This window comes from Colossoma macropomum, unplaced genomic scaffold, assembly GCF_904425465.1.
Source record: "Colossoma macropomum unplaced genomic scaffold, Colossoma_macropomum, whole genome shotgun sequence".
NCBI lineage: Eukaryota > Metazoa > Chordata > Actinopteri > Characiformes > Serrasalmidae > Colossoma > Colossoma macropomum.
In genome coordinates, this window is record NW_023494788.1 from 28,176,824 (window position 1) to 28,196,539 (window position 19,716).

Sequence of the window (19,716 nt, forward strand, 5' to 3'; positions counted from 1 at the left end):
TTTTTCAGCTTGACACTACGCTTTATCAAAGATCAGACTCATGAGAGAAATTGGTGGTGTCCGATACTTTCAGCTGCAATTTCAGAAACTTGCAGACAGCCTTATCTATCATCATGCAGCGTCGTTGTTTATCTGACACCAGCCTCTCTGTGCCGTATTACACACCTTTCACTTTGATAAATACAGCCCAGAGAAGCAATAGCAGTGACCGGCAACAAACGTCACCAAGTGTGTAAGGTTTCTGTGTATCTGTTTAAGTGAATATATGCTCTATTCGAGTTTATAAAGAGCTAAACTGAACATGCACATATTTCTAACTTACAGTGACTTAAAGTCTGCTTAGTAAAACAGCAGAAAAGTCAGTATAGTCAGTTCTTTTACTGAAGTAAGAAGTGTCTGAGTGCACATACTGACAGTCAAAGGTCATTTAACTAAAAATGCATGAGGCAAGTTGTAACTTCAAAATTATCAACAATTTAGTCGTTTTTTTGTTTTTGTTCAGTAATATGTTCACTGAAAACTGTGATGCATTGAATTTACTACATTCAAATGTGTTCACCATTTCAACATGAATACAGTTGTATATTGCATCAACACATCTTTTGGTTTATTTTTCACAGTATTTATGTTGAAGTGGTATATAAGTAATATACTTTATACTGTGGAAATGATGCACACATTTGAATCTATAAATTTAATGCATTGCTGGTTTCAGTAAACAAACTACTGAACCTTTTTTTGATGTTTCAACTAACCATGTTAGCATAAAGATTCTCAGAACTTCCAGTTCTTCTGTAACATCTTAAACAAGACAAATGTGACTTTTTAGTAAGTAAACCGTTAGGATTTCATTTGCTGAAGATCTACAGTACTGTGCAAAATTCAGAGACCACGCTTCATTTATTTAATTTACTGTCAAAACGGGCATTAAGTATGTAAGTTACTCATTTTTCAGCAGATATTTCTGAGGAGGTTGGATACAAGATTGCATTAGGAAAAGGAAAGTCAAAGCCAAATAAGTGACAAAAACCTCCAAAACTGAAGTAAAAAAATGATTCAAAGATATATAAAAAATAGGACTCCTAACAGCTTTCATTTTTTCAAACTTAAAACTTTCATACAATTTTCAAACATTTAAAACTTTCATATATGAGAGGAGAAAGTCAAGCTCCACTCTTGCTTCAGATTAAAAAAAAATCCTTGTGTTTCTGTCCATCCTTCCACTATGAGAAGACAACTCAACTCTGAGTCTGAAAGGATATGTAGCTGTCAAGAGGCTGTAACTGAGAAAAGGAAAAAAAGAAGAAAATTTGCAAATCAAACAAAGAAGCTGCTTGTGTTCCCAGAACAATGGACTGTCCAGCCCAGAGTTCAGACCTCAACATCACTGAATGTGTTTGAGATTACAAAAAACAGAAAATGCAACTAGCTTGTAAGACTGAACTTTGGAGGTGTGGAAAAATATCCCTGCAGATTTCTTTGAAAAACTGAAATCACGTCTCACAAAAAGAATGAAAGTAGTAACAAATCTGAAGCGTGGACACACTAACTGAAAAATTTGATATTTAGTTGTTAAAACATTTAATTACTGTGTAATTTAAGCGAATAATTCGGCGAGAATCAGATGAACACGATTTATCACTAACCCAAGAAGCAGTCGATCAGCCAAGACATGTTTGGCATCTGAAGTTTGCTTCTTTAGTTTACAACAGGAGATGCTAGGTTAACGCTGCTAACAAACATCGGACTGTCATCAGTCTCATCTCTGTAAATACTTGCCCAAAAACGTCTCTCAACTCGCTCAAAATGCCGCCAGATCTTCATTTGATGTGGTTTAAAACACCACCAGATGAATAGTGAGGCCACCATTGTGAGTAACAGAAATCAGTTTCACCTCAGCACAATTTGTGGTAAAAGACGACCAAACGAGGGGCTACGTGAATTCCTAAACACAAAGGTAACCTGGCAGAGAAGCTATTATACTCAGAAAATCGAAATAATTTCTGATTACGAATTTGATGACCACATTTTCAGCACAAATGATCCTCAACTGTATATGTTTAAACCTGAATTCATTAACAAATGTGTCAGCTGGATGCAGGACCCACCAGTGACTGACCGGACATACTGGTGACTCCTCACATGACAGGAACTGGGTGAACTTGTGGAAAGCGGCAGGTTTTCGTGGAGAGTCTCTGCTGTGAAGAGTGGGAGCTGCTAATTCCAGCACTTTAACAAATAAAGATGTTTATGTATTTCTACAGTCAAACTGTGTAAAGAAACATTTATCTAGCATATTAGCTGTGTATGACATGACAGCTAAGTGAGCACAAAATGGACAGCGAAGATAAAAGTAACACCTAACATGCTTACCTCAAATCCACGTCCTTGTTTCAGCCAAGAAATTCCTATTTCCCCCGTCATATCGAAAACATGACTGCAAAACGCCAGAGGGCGCCCACGAACAAGTCCTCAATAAATGGGGATTAATGGAGTGAAAAGTTAAAATAGTTTTCAATCACTTGCCCAGAACTTTCCTTTAATTTTAGAAAGTAGATGGATGTATTACAGTAGAAAAGCAGGGAAACCTTACATGTCTGTCCTTTTTTCTATAACAAACAGGTTTTGGGCATCAGGACGCTAGCATTAGTGCTACTGACTGCTGATTGGTTGGCAAGCGGAGCAGCTCATTAGCTGTTCGCGCTACTGATGTCATGAACGTACATGAGGCGGTGTTTTAAACTCCAATAACTCAAGTTCAAAAGCACTCAAAAATATGACAGCGGTGTTAAAGCGTTTTATGCTGTTCTGTGTTCAGGAAATGAAGGTATTGTTATATTATAAATATGTTTAACCATTTATTAACTATGATTTTGCTCAAATGGTCCATCTTAACTCATTCATTTTGGACTCGCTTGGGAGCTTCCTCTAGCATTTGAGAAACCCGGAAGACATTACAGAGTGGTAATTCCCCTCTCTATAAGTTCCCTGGAATGACCACTCTGTAATGCCCCTTTTGTTCATGAAAATTAGTACCAGTTTACCACATAAATGACAGTGAAGAATGTTAGCATCCTGTCGTTATATGGGCGACCAGCTATAATTTTAGCATTGATGTGTGAAGTTGTCAGTATATCAGTTTCACTCACATTAATTAAAATATATAAAGGGTTGAAATTTTAGTTTAATGAAATGAACAAACAGTGTGGGAGGCAAAGCTATAGCAGAACCCAGAATGGAGCTCTTAATTAAAATAAAACAGGCGAAAGCAGGTTAACGTTACTTAAACGTTTACGTTTTGTTGAACAACACAGACCTCGCAGTCCAGTTTGAAAGAGGAGTACTAACCGGTACGCTATGCGAATGATAATGTAGTTCCAGTTTTAGCTTAAATGTTTAAAGAAGGTCTGTGAATGCCTTTTTTTAAACTTGTCTATGAAACCATTCTATAGATTTTTGAAGCAAATGAAGATTTCGGCATGTATTACCCAGGTGAGGTTGGTGCAGTGTTTGTTAGCAACATTAACCTAATAAGAAGCATGTCAGATATCAAACATGTTGTGATCAACTGCATATGGGGTAAATGATAAATTGTTTAAATTACATTTTTTTTGCATCTCTGAGGCCCTAATGGTGACCAGTGGAACAGCCTGTATGGCCCATACCGCTAAATAACCGTACAGGACATAAACAATCGGAGATGGCTGGGCAGTGGCTGACTGGGAGGGGGAGAGCAAACATTTGTTAGGGCTCACTGTGTAAGCAGAGATAGGCACCCTATGAATTGTCAGCGCACCCTGAATTGCGCCTATGACGAGGGTGCCATCACGTCAAAACCATTTATGCTGGGGATGGGGTGACAGGAGTGGTATTGATCCGTCCAGGATAGATGACCTGAGAAGATATAAAACAGAAGTCCTCTTCCAGGGCAAGCCAGTGAAGACCGGAGTGACCTTAGATTCTCTCAACATGCTGTCCGTGGCACTGCTCTACATTTTGGCTGTGGTCTTTTCCGCAACTCGTGCTTTACCATTATATCCAGAGACAGTGCTGACACCACAGGAAGGTAAGCTCACTCTCTGCTCACTGACCATTCTGAGGGACAAAATCTAATGTTTTACTTTATGTTCATGTAAACCTTAAGAGGCACAGGAACACAGATGGTAGTGTCTTTGGATAAACACACTCTCAGAATTTCACACTTCAAAATAGAATTTGTTGTGTTGTGTTATTGACATACCGAAGACAGTTGAAGGATATATTGATTGCCCAAGGAACTTTCTGGGAACAGCATGATTCCAGAGCTTTTCCAGAGATTTCTGAGTTTTTATACATATTGTATGGATATTAGATTCTGTCAAAATCCAATAGAAATAGTAGTTGGTCTATGGAACTCCATAGGATTTGGATAGATAATGTCAATGTTAACAAATAGAGCTTGTATAAATGTTTAAAGGCAGCTTGAATATTTGGATGTTTGTAGCCAGTTTAATATGTCGATGATGAAAAACTACCAAAATGGACATTTAGGTGTTTTTCTGACAGCGATGAAATTTGCTTTTAGCTATATTTATATTATCTGATTAATGTTGATCTTTTTCCTGTAACAGACCTCCTTCAGAAACTGGTGGCAGAAGTGGAGGAAGGCCAGAGCGATGACCTGAGTGAACAAAGAGACGTCAAAACCGTCTTTCCTGTCCTGCTGCAGAGGGAAAGAGAGAGAGACTCCTGGCCTAAAGGTGAGAAAATCTGACTGTTTGCATTGAAATTGTTTTTCACTGGCTGCCAGTGGTGGTGGTCTTCAGCTTTCATGGTTATTTAAACCTGCTTACTTCTTTATGTCTCAGAAACAAAGGAAACTCTACAGCAAGCGAAAATGAACAACATGGTAAGAACCTGTTCTTAATGAAGTGATAGCATTGCCTCATATTTCTTTATCTCTTGAGTGACTGATCTGCCAGTGACGTAACATCAACATCATAAGCTTTGTGGTTGTAAAAATGCATGAAATCAAGATCTGAAGATGGTGGTTCAAGTGTTATAATCTGTTATACTTCATTCTAACAAAATGAATAAAGTTTATGCTCATTTTTTTGGCCAAATGTGAATTCTCAGATAAGGTTAATAAGATAAAAATCTAAACATAGCTTGATGTTATTATTGCACTGTAGGTTTAATTTTGAGATTTTGATCGATGAAAAATTTTCCTTTTATTCATCTGAACTTATTTTCCATTTCTTTGACTTGAATAAAACCAGTTAAACTGCTTGTTTCCTCATGAAGTACCTTTTTGAAATTACTGATCCTCCAGTCGCTGTATTTTTAACAATAATTCAAAATTGTGCATCATTTCCTAAAGAATTGTACTTGAGTTGAATTGAATTGAATTGAATTGATCTGAATCGTTTCTTAGGTGGACGACTTAAAAGCAGCCGTGTTGAAACTGGCGGCAGCTGATAACCTGCGCTCTCAAGGCTTTCTGAGGTCGGAGCAGAACTTACCCAAACCCAACAAGAGAGGTGAGAGTCACCTTTCTGAGGAACTGCAGGATTAGTGTTATTACACCTGCTGATTGCAGTACTCATGCTCATCTGTATTGGCAATGTACATCATGAGAAAGTGTTTATAATCATTAGTAGCACCAAATGAGAATTACTCATCAGGGTTAGAGGCTCATATCCAGATTAGTCCTAAGATCCATCAGAAATGAAACAGTACTGAACGAATACAATGCTGAACACTAAAGCTCTGTATTTGTCTTTCCCTGACAGCCTGTTTCTGGAAGTACTGCGTAACAAATTAAGAGTTGATCCCTTCGGAATTACAGAGGAACAGCCCACTCCACCCATTCTGTACAAACATCATTGTTTATCGTCTCCATTAAATACCAATCCAACAGCCTCTGTAACAATGTGTATAGAAATTTACACAGCACAGTAACTTCAACATGACTTTGCTTTTAAATAAAATGAAGAACTCTGTAAAATAAAGATCTAGGTTGTATGCCTGAGACCATCACTGTGTACGCCTCTATTGCAGCAAAATCTGATCCATCTGCTTTTCTTTCAGTCTTTGTTTAGAAATCTGTAAACATAAACATGCAGAGGAATTGGAAAAGTTGATAAGTATGAAATGATCTTTATTTTTCATTAAAATGTGAAACAAAAACACGTTTGACCTTTTTTCCTTCAACAGCGGTACTGTGCATGTATTTGGTTTGTGCACCAAGTATAACCTTTCCTATAAAACAACCATTGAGTATGTGAAACCTGTATCATGTACATGGCACTGTTGGCTTTGTGCTTTTGTCAGGGTGCTCAGTAAGCATGTTGTGGTTTACATCCAGTCGTGTGTAACAGCTTTGGTCAAAATACGTTTTGTTGGTTTTCTAGGTAAAAACTTTACACGTCCTTTACAGGGGACAAACATAAATATGAAGCTTTCTGCAAATTTTAGTGCACAATTTCTATTTATTTGCTGAGCTGAACATGTCAGGAAAAATAACACACACACACACACACACACACACATACATATATATATGTGTATATATATATATATATATATATATATATATGTGTGTGTGTGTGTGTGTGTGTGTGTATGTGTATATATGTGTATATATGTGTATATATATATATATATATATATATATATATATATATATATATATATATATGTGTGTGTGTGTGTGTGTGTGTGTGTGTGTATGTATATATGCGTTATTACTGTCCAGAAGTGTGTTCTCTGAGGAGGATGTGTTTACTTATTTTCACTTAGAAAATCAACAAAACATGTCATTAGACCAAAACTTTTGCTTACAGCTGTATGAATATATGATTTAATAGATATACACAGACATTTAGAGGAAAAGTAGTTACCTGTGTATTAAAATACATATATACACTATGGACAAAGCAAATCACATTTGATCTACAGTTAATTGCACATGTGGCCTACTGCAGAGGGAACGCTGGGCGGTTATCCAGCGATTCCCTTTTTATTATCAATTTTTATGCCTTGGGCTCTGGGATCATAGGCACAATGAATATAGTAAAACTTAACTATAGTATATTTCTGCATATCGACACTACAGTCGTCTCATAACAAACCTGCAGTGAGTCAATCATTTAAAGAAATCCTCCAGCATTTTTCAACCTTTCTGCTGCATCTGTAGCATACAGTCAATTATCACTGACAATAATTTGGTCACGTTTCTTTACAAACAGAAAACCCTCTTCAGCAGCTGCCCATTGCCTTCTATTGTAAGTGCTTTTCAAGTCAATGTTTTTTTTCTGTTTTGGGTCCTGTTGTTAAGTATTGGGGAATGTTGAAATGATATTTGACCTGACACGGTTGAAAAAAGCTGGAGTATTCTTTTAAACACTTTGATTTATACGTATTTACAGAGATAAATCTGAATGGCCTCCTCCGCGTCCCGTGTATAGAGGTTGTAGAAATGTTCCCATTCGGTGTCTGACTATGATCTCCTGTTGGCCACGCTCAGATAGGCTTTCTCAATCTCAATGTCAGCGGGGCACGTCTGGCTGAACTCCTCTCTCTCATAAGCATTCTGCAGGTAGCGATGTACTCCAGTGAAGTGGGCAGGAATGTCAAAGTGACAGTACTTTTTGGCTGCAACCTTCAAAATCAGAGAAAAGTAAAAGAGACAGAAATTCATTGGTTTTACTTTTGGTTTCATTTTTAGCATACATTCTGGAGAATTCTATACTGAGCTTTAGTTTTCAGACACCCAGTACTTAATAGACCAATATAATGGGCTCATTTTCTCCATTTTTCTTTTTATAAAACGTTATATAACGGTTGTGTGGATTTATGTGCCAAAAACATTTTTACGTAACATTTTCCAGGCTCTCTTTGTCCCTAGCAATTAAACAGGCTGTTTTTGTTACTATTACTTGACTGATAGATGTAAATGATCTCTCTTCCGATTGCTGTGTCTCATTCAAACAGCAGTCTGGGCTGAAACACTCCTTTAAACTTCAACATGAATAGGCGAGGATAATCAGCTGTAGGCTGAAAAAGTGGATACACGCTATATGGCCAAAAGTATGTGGACACCTGACCATCACACCTTTGTGAGCTTGGATTCTATGTAGTTGGCCCCTCTTTGAGACCATGACAGCCTCCTCTCTTCTGGGAACACTTTCTGCAAAATGTTGGAGTGTGTTTGTGGGAATTTGAGCCCATTCAGTCAAAAGAGCATTTGTGAGGTCTGGTACTGATGTTGGACAAAAAGGCCTGGCTCACAATCAACGTTGCAATTTCATCCCAAAAGTGTTCAGTGGAGTTGAAGTCAGGGCTCCACGCAGGCCACTGGAGATCCTTCTCACCAAACTCATCAAACCATGTCTTTATGGAGCTCACTTTGTGCACAGGGGCACTGTCATGCTAGAACAGGAAAGTGACTTCCCCAAACTGTTACCACAAAGTTGGAAGCATATGATCATCTGAAATGTCTTTGTGTGCAGTAGCATTAACACTTCCCTTCACTGGAACTAAGAGGCCAAAACTCTGCAAAACAGCCCCAGACCGGAATCTCTCCTCCTCCAACCTATGTTGTTGGCACCATGCATTCTGGTAGGTAGTGTTCTCCTGGTATTTGCCAAATCTTATGACAGTGCCACATTTAAAGGTACTGAGCTCTGCAGTACAACCAATTCTACTGCCAGTATTTGTCTATGGAGATTGCATGACTATGTGCTTGATTTTATACAGCTGTTAGCAATGGGTGGGGCTGAAACACCTGAACTCAATAACTAGGAGGGTCCACATACTTTTGGCCACATAGTGTATGTTGGTTTTCTTGACATCACAAAAACATTTTAATTGGGGTGGGTTTCCATACATGAACTGTAGGACCTAAATGGTACTTTCTGAAACTTTAGAAAAGAGTACAAACTACAGCAAACTATTTTTTTATTAAAAAAGCAAGAAAAATTCATATTTTAATAATATGAGATGTTGTAGCTTATTTAATAGGCTACCAAAGTGCACAGGAACAAGGGTGGGTGATTATTTATTGGCACTGACATGAAAGTGTCTGTCTCACCTTGATCACATGCAGTTTGGGCAGCAAGTTGCAGTCTGCCAGCGTCAGGCGGTTGCCGTCGAGATACTTTCTCTCAGAGACAGTAATGTTTTCTCTGGAGTTGTGGTCAATCTCTTCTGGGAGCGGCGTGTTCAGATAGATGTCCAGACGTTTAAACTCCCTCAGCAAAGCCTGCTCTTGTACTGTGAAGCCAAGAAATTAACAAATAAATATTAAGCAAATGTCAGAGACCACATTTCATTCATTTAATTTCCAGTCTAGATAACCATCTAGTTCAAGTTATTTATTTCTGAGCAGATTGGATATAAGGTAATCCGCTTGCATAAGGAAGGAGAAAGTCAAAGGAAAATAAAAGAAAAAAACAGAAGTTTCCAAAACTAGAGTTTTAAGTTATTAAAAGATATAAGAAAAAAACTGGACTGCTAACAATCATGCAAGACTTGGTAGACCCACCCCAGAGACCTCAACATCACTGAACGTCAGATTCTTTGGATCGTGAGAAACAGAAAATGCAACCAACTTCTAAGACTGAACTTTGGAGGTGTGGAAAAATATCCCTGCAGATTTTTTTAAGCTGAATGCAAGTCTCTCTGTTAAATAATGGCTGTGTTGACTGGAAAAAAGTATCAAATTGTATATAATAAGGCAACATAATCCCTCTCACTCACACCAGTGCATTCTAAGCCAATATGAAATTTAAACCATATGCAGGTTTAAATAGAGCACTGATGTTGGACCATTAAGACACAGCATAACTCACTGCTGTTGTTTGGACTGTTCTTGATGAAAGCAGAAAACTTGGCAAAAATGTCAGCACCCACATCAAACGACTCCTTGTTGAGTGGACTGAGGTGAGGGTATCTGAAGACGGGAGAGAAACAGTGAGATTCATGTGAGTAGCCAGTTCCTAAGTGCTAAGTCTAAAGCTAACTGTGGCTTTCCAGGAGATGAAGAACATGATGTGCTGCCAAGGAACCTTTAAAAGTTTGCAATGAAGTACACTGACCCCTTAAAACTCTAGGCTTCAGTATTCAGGCTTACTCAATAGTTCAGTAACTACTATGAAACTAGTGTGTGTTTACTTGATATATGCAGCTATTACAGAAATAATATATTCATATTTAATGATGAATGTCATGATTAAGACTGTAAATGAACTGTATGTTCACAATACCTGGGTGGGGCGAGGGTTGTCTCCAGGAACTCTTCGATCTTAATGAAGTCAGTTTTCAGGGCCCCATTGTATAGGAGGAAAGGAGGGTTTGTCCCTGGGGCTAAATCTTTCAGCTCCTCAGGCTTCCTACACAGCAAAAGTTGGAGTAGTCAATATATGTCCTCCAGGGTGTGGACGGGTTGAACAATCACACAGTCCACTCACTATCATCTATTTCTGAACAAGACAGATGGAGATTAATGGCTCTTTCAAACGTCTTTGTTACTCATTAAGCAAAGCACACGGATGTGGGAGCGCCTGGCCGTGACAGGAGCGAAGGCTCACTTATTAGCAATGGCCTGAATGAACTGATTTTATTTGTTTAATGCAAACAAAGTTTGCCCTAGATCCTCCATACAGGGCCCCGGGCACAACATGTATTTGGATACTTTTTGGATACCATTTAACCATTGGTAAACTTTAATGGAGTTCTTTAGGTTAATGTACAAAAGGGTTAACAAATGAGAAACACTGATGGTAGATTGTGTGGAGATAGCCTGGAGAAGAATTCCAGCCAGATTGCATTAAGAGTACTGCATGGAGGTGAAAACGTCAAAGTCTGGGCCTATTGTTCTTACAGTGGTGTCAGTGGACTTGTGTTCATTGATGATCATGTACAAAGACATTTTAGATGTGAACCTGCAGAAGTTTGCAAAGAAACAGCCTCCTTTAGAAAAAATCTCTACGAAAAAGAAAATCACTGTCTGTCTTTGAATGTTCTGTCAGTGGATTTGTTTCATAACACAATGAACTTATTTTTTACATAAGGCACAAATGTCCAAATACTTTTTGGGACCGTTGTTGTTCTGACATATATAGATATCTGAAGCAAGTAAATACAATGCATTACTTTCTTCAGTGCACCAATGAAAATTCATCTTGCTTCATTGGGTTAGTACATATTTTGTAACTGAGTGTTCTAGTTTTCTGGCAGCACTTACTTCCTCATGTCCACTGTGGTCACTGTGAATTTGACTCCTTTCAGCCACAGCACCATGAAAAGACTTTGACAGAACGGGCAGTTCCCCACGTTCTCTCCATCATGGCCAGCCTGGAGACGTAAAACACAGGAAGAGAAGTCTATGGTTAACACTGCAGCCAGTTTACTGCTTAAACATGAATTGGAATGAGGTTAGTTCTTAGTTTCCAAGTTATGTAATGGCACAAACTGAAAACCTTATGAGCCAAAGGCCCAGCCCTCAGAGCAGAGGAGCAGAAAATCATGCTCTGGCAGACCCACCTCAGTGCATCTGAAGTGGTCTGAGGTGGCCACAGTAACCCCAGATTTCAGAATTCTTCAGCTACAACTGGTAAAAATAATTTGAATGTAGTGAATACCTGCAGTTAAATTACATGTTTTGTTGATCTTCTAAGTGAAAATAAGTAAACCCATCCTGATCCTTAAGCAGGAAGTTTTTTTCTGCAAATTTTAGCACACAATTGTTTTTATTTGAGTTTAACATATTGGAAAAAAAAAAACATTAAACATAAAATAACATTTGTGCAGGCCACATCAAAATCTGCAGCCAGCTGAAATGTTTCGCCAGCTGTTGGCCGTTTAGGGGTGTGTCGCTAAAACGCAAGCAGGTTTAGGTGCTTGCGTTTTAGCAGACTTGTAGGCTATTTCTGTGCCCTGAAATAGCCCAATTTTATTTTTGCTTTAAAACATTATAATGCACCATGTTTTGAGTACATTAATTTGATTAAACCATCATATCTCCAACTCAGTCTGTTGAATCTCACAGTGTAGATTGGCTACAGGTGTGACACAATCAGTTACTGTGACACATATCAACAATCTAATTCAAATGAAAACTAATTGGTAAATCATTTTGCATGACATCTTTGTGTACATCAGGTATATGCTGCTAAAAATTTTGGCACCCCCAACTCAGAACCCCTTTTTGCAGAACACTGCTTTGCATACAGCAGTGTTAACCCCTTTAGACCTAAAGAATAAGGAGTTACATTAATTTCATAGTAGTTATTGAATAATATTGAATAAGGTATAGTAGTACATTGTAAGCTTAATAACTGAATAATAAGACCAGAGTTCACAGGACAGAAAGAAATCCTTTCATCTAATTCCTAATTTATCATCTCGTGATAAGCCGCAGCATATTGTCCTGCCACTCCCATCCTTAAAGAAAAGGACATAAATAGACATGTGTGCATGTTTGGGTGGTGTGGCTATTTAAAGGGCCTGATCCAAAGAGAGGAAAAGCAGGCATTGTCTTGAAGAAAGAGACAGTACACATGCACAATGACTTCAGTCCGGTCAAAGCACACCTGTCCCGAAAATAACAAAGTAAACAAACTCAGTGAGTGACACAGAAAGGCATTATTCATAGTATCAGGCAGCCTTTTCAGAACACTGTTATCAAAGAATCGCAAATCAACGCAGTCATATCAAAACCATGTATCTCAGTTTTTTTAGCTGCCCTTTACATTGTGTGAATGTTTCATGATCAAAAAAGTGCCTTTCCATTGTTGTGGCGATACATTAGAGATCAGTGACAGCATAATACACAAGGGAATTAGAGTCAGAAAGTGGGTCCATTATTAAAAATACAGATACCAAAAAGGGTTCTTTGCTGTGAAGTCATAGCAGAACCACTTTTGGTTCTTCCTTCCAATGGATGGTTCAATGGATGGATGTTTTTTATATGGTGCGAATGTTAATGTAATAAAGGATGTAATGTAATGGCTCTCTTACCAACTTAAGGATGTTTCTAGAACTACCCAAGAACCATTTAAGGGTGTGAAGCTAAAATGTAAGTTATGTTGTAATGAGGGTGAGGAATTTCAGTTTGGGCCCTTGCAGTTTAATCGGTTTTTTATGTCCACTTTTGACATTTGTGTGGTTTTATGTACCAAAAAAACTTAATTTTTTCTTCATTTCTTCAAATTAAACAGGCTGTTTTTTTTACTGTGACTTTAAGACTGATATATGTAGATGAAATCTGTTCTGATTGGCTGTCCTGTGTAGTGTCTCGATTAAAAAAAACAGCCTAGGTTGAAACACTCCTTATAACTTCAGCATGAGTGGGCGGGACTATGTAAATGTGTTGGTATTTGTGACATCACAAAAACACTAGTTTTCTAATTTAGTTCTAATTTATATTTTCGCAGCATAATTTATACATATAGACCTCATGAACTGGGGAGTGCGTGGCATGTTTTGAAACTTTCGCAATGTTTATATAACATCAAACTTTTTTATTTCAAAAAACTGTTTTCCATGATATTGGCCCTTCGTAAAGGGAGTTCTACAAGAGATTAGTAAACTGTGACAACTCAAAAAAATTTTGAATTTCTCTTAGCATGACTAAATGGTCCTCTATGATGAATAACTGTTGTGTGGTTCTTTAAAGGGCTCTGTTAGTGTAAGTCATTGAATTGTTTTTTCTGTACTACAAAGAGCCCTTTTTGCTAAGATGTATATGTGAACGTGTGCGTATGTATATACGTGTGTGCTCTCCGTGTGGGTGTGTCCAGTTCAGGAAGGGGCCAGGGGTCTCCAGTGCACTCCCCTCTCCCCGTTTGTGTGTGCGAGTTTGATGATAAGACTCTGGAGGTGTGTGTGTTATGATAAAGACAGCGGAAGAGGGGACGGGTTTGGGACAGTTACACGAAGAGTCACAGCTTTACATAACTACGACAACATGGTGACAGAAAAGCAGAGCCCCGGTTTGCCCGTAAAGAGGATCTCTGCCCCTTTACACACTGAGAGTGCTGATAAAAGCCCACAAATCTCAGCTCAGCGTGAAGCACAGTCTCATTCAGTACTGCTTGGCCAGTAATGCATGACACTTTCTTGTCAGGAGAGCTTCGTTCTTTCACTCGGTCACTGGGGTGGTCCCCTCAAGGGTACATTTTCAGCACCATTACTTAGGGAACATAGTTGTGTTCCGTTGCATTGACTACAGGCTTTTTTTAATTTGCTTTCACTTCTTAAAAAAGTCATGAAAAAGTACAAATATGCACCTTTCTTGTAGGAAAATGAATGTAGTACCTTAAAAACTTTACATAGTCTTTTATGGGTTATTCCTGGCCAGTACTGTTTTTTTTTCCAATAGCGTGTGAGTTGACATTACCACTTTTCAAAGTGGAAGCAAAAATTTAACTGATTTTGTAGGTACAACTATTTTGCAGACAAGTAATAAAAGGGTAAATACATTAGAGACAAAGTAACTACATCAGTTTGGAGTTATAAACCTTATTTAGTTGCAATGTGGAAAACAAAAAGCAAGTTTCTCTTTATTACACAAATAGATTGACCCCAAAAAAAAACCCTAAACAACTCAAAATTATTACTGACCTTTATGAAGAGCTCAATGATTGGTTCTTTATCCGAGTTCTGTCGCAGGGCCATTTCTTCTGTAAGTGAGATGCCAGTTAATCCAGAAGTTATCCCACAAATGAGCTGAAGCTGAGTGGAAAAACTCCTCCTGAAGCACAAAAAAAGAAGTCCTGAATAAAATAGTTGTGATGTACTTGTGTGGGAGCTCGCTGAAGCCTGAGCTGACTCTTTGGGTATCTGCTCCTTCAGGCTTGATACTTTAAGTGTAAGGGGGAGGGAGGCTAGAAAGGATGGGCGTGGCATCCACTCATATAAACCTTGAGCCAAGTAGAGGGAGTGCTCAAAAATAGCTCGCATTTCATCACACACACGTCTGAATTATTCCTCCATGGAGAGAGAAACATCAGTGTGTCATTATACATATGGAGCAGGCTCACGTTCCATTCATTGAAGTCATCAACACCTCGCACAGAGCTGTGACTGCTCATGCTGACCACTCAGTAATGTTACTCTTAGTGCTCAGCGCAGTGGCTCTCCACACAAAGCGCCCACTATGCTCAGCCACAATGCCCCCCTTTCTTACCTAACGCAATTAGCACAAATGTAAAAACAAATTGAACTACCACATCTGTGTGATGGTGAGGCCCTTTCTGGTACAGCTAAGTGGCTCAAAGGCACTTTTGACATTTCTGCCTGTTTTTACATTTCGGCCAAAGATCAGATTTACACAATTTCTCCCTTAACCCCAAAAAAGTTGATCAGTCTAGATGTGTTTGGGGCCTGAAGTTTGCTTCTTTAGATTTGCACTGGAGCTACTAGCTAACGTTGCTAACAAGTAATAGAAGTTCATAGCAAAGTCCTGCCTATAGTTACCAGCTAGCATCATGCAAACTGTACAGCTAAATCATCACACTATTACCTTGAACTATGCTGAGTTGATCAGTAATCCCAAACAGACTTGCTTATGTGGTGGCTATCACTGCAGGACATGCTATCTACAGGAATGTCCAAAGTACATCACAAAGCTAAAAGCAGCAGTAGCCTGTATCTTAAAGCCTGAATTTGGTGTAGGGTTGCATATTTTTAAAAATAGCAAGAGAGCCATATCCCATAACCAAGATTCTGAGATTTGAGATTATTTAACAAGTCCACATGCTTTAAAGCAAGCGTGATAATTAAGGCATGCAGATTGCAAAGTGGCAAACCTTGACTATTTGAGCTAGGCCTTCAGTTCTAACAATAAATGCCAAAAACAAGGAAAACCAACTCAACACACCTCATTATAATGCAACTTTCCACTAGCATTTGTATGAGATTCTAGCAGTATGTTAGCGCTAAGGTAACGACGATTCACATGAACATTTTTAGTTGTTCTATATGAAATCCCTACAGTTGAAGCTTGTAACAGACATTAACATATTTTACCTTATGTTTAGCAGTTTTGTAGTGGCTCTTTCTGTGAGAGCTGCACTTGCTTGTCTTTCCTTATATCTCACTGAAATGCAGTCAATGACGTATGCAGGACTTCAAGAAAGCCTAAAGTGATTTTCTCACAAAATAGATCACACTCATTGTGAATCAAAACATGATTAAATAGTTAATCTGACACGTTTGGCCTTCAGTTCAGCTCCTGAAGATATAACACTTTCCAACCTTTACAATGAAATAAAAGATTTACTACAGTACTTGCAGAGATGCAACAAGCATGATGATAATATTAAATAATACTGAACTGAATTTTTATTACACAGAAGTCATTAGGACTCCACTGAGGGCCTTGAAGGCCCTGAGGGTTCCCCACTGAGTTTGCATGATGCTAAATGGTGACTATAAGCTTCTATTACTTGTTAGCTACATTAGCCTTGTAGCGCCAGGGCAAAACAACAGAAGCAAATTTCAAATACCAAATCTATCACAGCTGAGTGACATGCCTAGGGTAAGGGGGAAATATTGTAATATTGATTTTTAGTGAAAGTTTAAGACACATTTTAAATGGTACTAATTGTGAATTTTAGCATTGTGCTACTTTTAAATTCCAGACTATGACTAGTTGAAGTTTTAGGCATGTAAATAATCAAGCCATCATACTAATGTAATATTTTCTTTTTTTTTTCTTTGTTTTATGGTTTCTCATTTTGCTGTTTCATTGATGCATTGTTTATTCCTTATGAGCAACTGCTGTATGTAGCAGGGAGGAGTAACAGAATGTATGATGATCAGTCATTCATTTAGGTACTTTAGTACAACTAATATGGCCTATGTAATTGAATGCATCATGTAAGCTGTAACTGTACACCCACAGCTGATGAAATACACATTGTTCTGTAATTTCAGTTCGAAACTCAGACATGTAAAGCAGTCTTTGAACTTATGCATGTAAAGTGTTCTTTACAGGGCTCTCTGTGGAGTATCAGACGTTTGTCAGGAATTCAGTTGGAATTCAGATTTTCATCCCTGTACTGTTCTCTGGGCTGTCTTGGATTTCCAGAAAGGTCTGAGAAATTCTTGTAAACCACCAGACTGTGATATCAGCTACAGCAGTGAGTCATGAACAGGGTGGTTAGTGAGTCCAGCATGCGGAGGGCTGTGGAGAGAGGGGGGAGTGGTACTTGTGAGTGTGCGATCAATCTCTAGGGAAGACTGTTCATTCAAACAAATAGGCAGAGCCCATAGTTACAGATACAGAAGGCTTGAGTCACATATGAGGTTTAAGGCTCATGACATCATCACTTAAACTAGAACTCAAAAGTCAAATGTTACTTGTATGTTGCCATGGAAGCTGTGCAAATTGTGTTTCTTTGCTTTAATTACACGTCTGTTGGTTTTCAATGAGAAGTGCTTATAGAAATGATTGGTTATCCTAGCAATGATGAAACAGGCTGCACAACAAAGATGAGAGCAGAAAAAAAGAAAAGAGAGAAGAACATTGGGCCTCATTTACCAACCCTTCTTAAGAAGAAATTTCTTCTTAAAACCCACTTACGTGGTTTTCATGAAGATTCTGACATTCACTAATGTTTTCCTTATTTAGGATTTGTTCTTAGGTAAGAACAGAATCTACACACACTCAAGAGCACAAAAGTGTGAACAGTTCTGTGGTTTAAGAACATGTCATGAATCTGACGTAGATTTTATCTTAGAACCTTTCTCAAGAACAAATTTAAGGAAAAACCTAGGAAGATATTGGTGAATGAGGCTCGAAGACACTAAACTGTATTTCTGTCTGACTTTATACCGATGACAAAAAGCACTCAAATGATGGGATCATGCTCATAACAGGCAAGAGTTTCATTTCTGCTTTAACAGCGCAGATGAGTTTGTTAGGGGATTCACTGCTGTGTTTGGGGAATTCAGAACTGTCCAAAACACCGCCCCAGAAGAGAAAGGAATGCCCTTCAAGAGAGATACAGACACAGTAGAGAAACAAAAAGAGGCACAGAACTGCTGTTTAAAAGTGGTAAAGACTCTGTTCTGCTCTCCACTCACAGAGATTCTCACTCGGGGGGATTTCCAGTATGAAATGGAAGGTTGCAAAATAAAACCTTGAAATGGAAATGACTAACAAATCCTGGAAATGAAGTGCGGCTGCGCTGGAGCCAGCACAGGAAACAGGCCAGGGCAGAGCTTGCTCTCCACTTACACACACACACACAAACATGTTGATTGTAAACCTCTGCTGTAAACTCCCATTATAATCAGATATTAACAAACCCACAGTGTATAAAATGGTTGTTTTGTGCGTTTGTGAGAATCTAGACTGATGATGAGTGTTGCTTTTGTTATTTTGCCTTGCTTCACTTTTTTTATTGACTTCAATAAACCTAGCATGGGTGGAAAAAGTACAGAAAATTATACTTAAGTAAAAGTATGTGTTAGTCAAAAGTGGATGAATGTACTTGAGTGAAAGTCAAGAAGTGTGTAAACATACTCAAGTATATACAAGTAAAAAACAGACATTTTAAAGAGTAAAGCAGAAGTTTTCTTTGTTTGTTGATGTGTGATACAGTGACTAATGGGCGGTCCTGGACCTCACACAGAGATAAATTAACATAGTTGTGGGAAGGTTCATTTTATACCGTCATAAATTTGGTTGTAGGTTTTTAAAAAATTCTAATGTGCAGCATCAGATTTGAAGTATGAAACACCCTCTGCCTTTCATTAATTTTATTTCCTGTCAAAATGGATATTAACCAAAACTTATTCATTATTTTGCAGATATTTATGAGGTAATTAGATGTAAGATATAAGATGTAAGATCCACTTGCATAAGGAAGGGAAAAGTCAAAGAAAAATAAGTGAAAAAACAGGAGCTTCCAAAACTGGAGTTCAAAAAATTAATTAATAATTAAAAGATACAGAGAAAATGGAATGCCTAACAACCATGCAAGACCTTGTAGACTAATACTGTCACCATCATGTAAACATAACTTCTTTCATCTTTGAGAGAGAGGAGATCAATAAAGACCCACTCTTGCATCTGAAAAAATCCAGTTGTTTTTGTCCATCCTTCCAGAAGGCATCACAATGCTATGAGTCTGATGTGTAGCTGTCAAGAAGGCATTACTGAGAAAAGGAAGTAGCCAAAAAAAGAAGAAATCACAAAATTAAAAATGAAACAGAAGATTCCAACCATGAAGCCAGTAACACTGCCTGTTACCACATGAAGTACATCTTTAGGTTGAATGACAAAATGCCTTTTTATAAAATGAAGAGTTCAGTTTCTAAAATCTGATTGGCTGAGCCACATTCAAAGGCCATATACAGACATCTGACTACACACAACAATAAGATTCTGTTGTGCCAAGTTATTAAAAACCTGATGCAGTTTGACTATAATGTTTCTTGGCAGCCATGACCTGCTGCTAATCAACTTCATGCTTGTTTATTCTTTGTTATAATTATTACTGATAATAAATAATATCATTAAACTTAACACTGGAGTGATTTATCATACCTGTACTGTGTTGGCCTCAAATGAAAGCAGTAAGCCTTCATAAAAGCCATATTGCTTTGATTTGTTTTCCAAACATTTCATGGAATGTGAGGAGTTGCCATGAAGATACCAATCTAAGGATGTGAGGAAGAGCTCTTTGGTCCAGCCCCTCCACTGCTGTCAGCACAGTCAAC

At 38.1% G+C, this 19,716-nt stretch overlaps 2 protein-coding genes across 2 annotated transcripts; one reads left to right on the forward strand and one right to left on the reverse strand.

The window, feature by feature from the left end:
• Nucleotides 1-3,948: 3,948 nt before the first annotated feature.
• On the forward strand, nucleotides 3,949-5,942 carry urp1 (urotensin-related peptide 1). Its single transcript, XM_036567887.1, has 5 exons — nucleotides 3,949-4,066; nucleotides 4,611-4,739; nucleotides 4,848-4,888; nucleotides 5,414-5,519; nucleotides 5,772-5,942. The coding sequence occupies exons 1-5, from the start codon at nucleotides 3,970-3,972 to the stop codon at nucleotides 5,801-5,803; spliced, it is 405 nt and encodes a 134-aa protein (XP_036423780.1). The 5' UTR covers nucleotides 3,949-3,969; the 3' UTR covers nucleotides 5,804-5,942.
• Nucleotides 5,943-7,305: 1,363 nt separating this feature from the next.
• clic2 (chloride intracellular channel 2) lies at nucleotides 7,306-14,844 on the reverse strand. The gene is made up of 6 exons (XM_036569013.1): nucleotides 14,608-14,844; nucleotides 11,228-11,337; nucleotides 10,248-10,373; nucleotides 9,834-9,934; nucleotides 9,074-9,255; nucleotides 7,306-7,642 (listed from the first exon to the last, which is right to left on the reverse strand). Exons 1-6 carry the CDS (start codon nucleotides 14,659-14,661, stop codon nucleotides 7,481-7,483), a joined length of 735 nt encoding a protein of 244 aa, XP_036424906.1. The 5' UTR covers nucleotides 14,662-14,844; the 3' UTR covers nucleotides 7,306-7,480.
• Between the last annotated feature and the right edge of the window lie 4,872 nt (nucleotides 14,845-19,716).

Excerpts from the sequence above, each read along its gene's own strand:
- urp1 (XM_036567887.1), top strand. The coding sequence starts at position 3,970 with ATGCTGTCCGTGGCACTGCTCTACATTTTGGCTGTGGTCTTTTCCGCA. Across the intron at positions 4,740-4,847 it reads GAGAGACTCCTGGCCTAAAG|AAACAAAGGAAACTCTACAG; the intron begins GTGAGAAAATCT and ends TTTATGTCTCAG. Across the intron at positions 4,889-5,413 it reads AAGCGAAAATGAACAACATG|GTGGACGACTTAAAAGCAGC; the intron begins GTAAGAACCTGT and ends ATCGTTTCTTAG.
- clic2 (XM_036569013.1), bottom strand. The coding sequence starts at position 14,661 with ATGGCCCTGCGACAGAACTCGGATAAAGAACCAATCATTGAGCTCTTC. Across the intron at positions 9,935-10,247 it reads ACAACCCTCGCCCCACCCAG|ATACCCTCACCTCAGTCCAC; the intron begins GTATTGTGAACA and ends TCCCGTCTTCAG. Across the intron at positions 7,643-9,073 it reads CCAAACTGCATGTGATCAAG|GTTGCAGCCAAAAAGTACTG; the intron begins GTGAGACAGACA and ends CTGATTTTGAAG.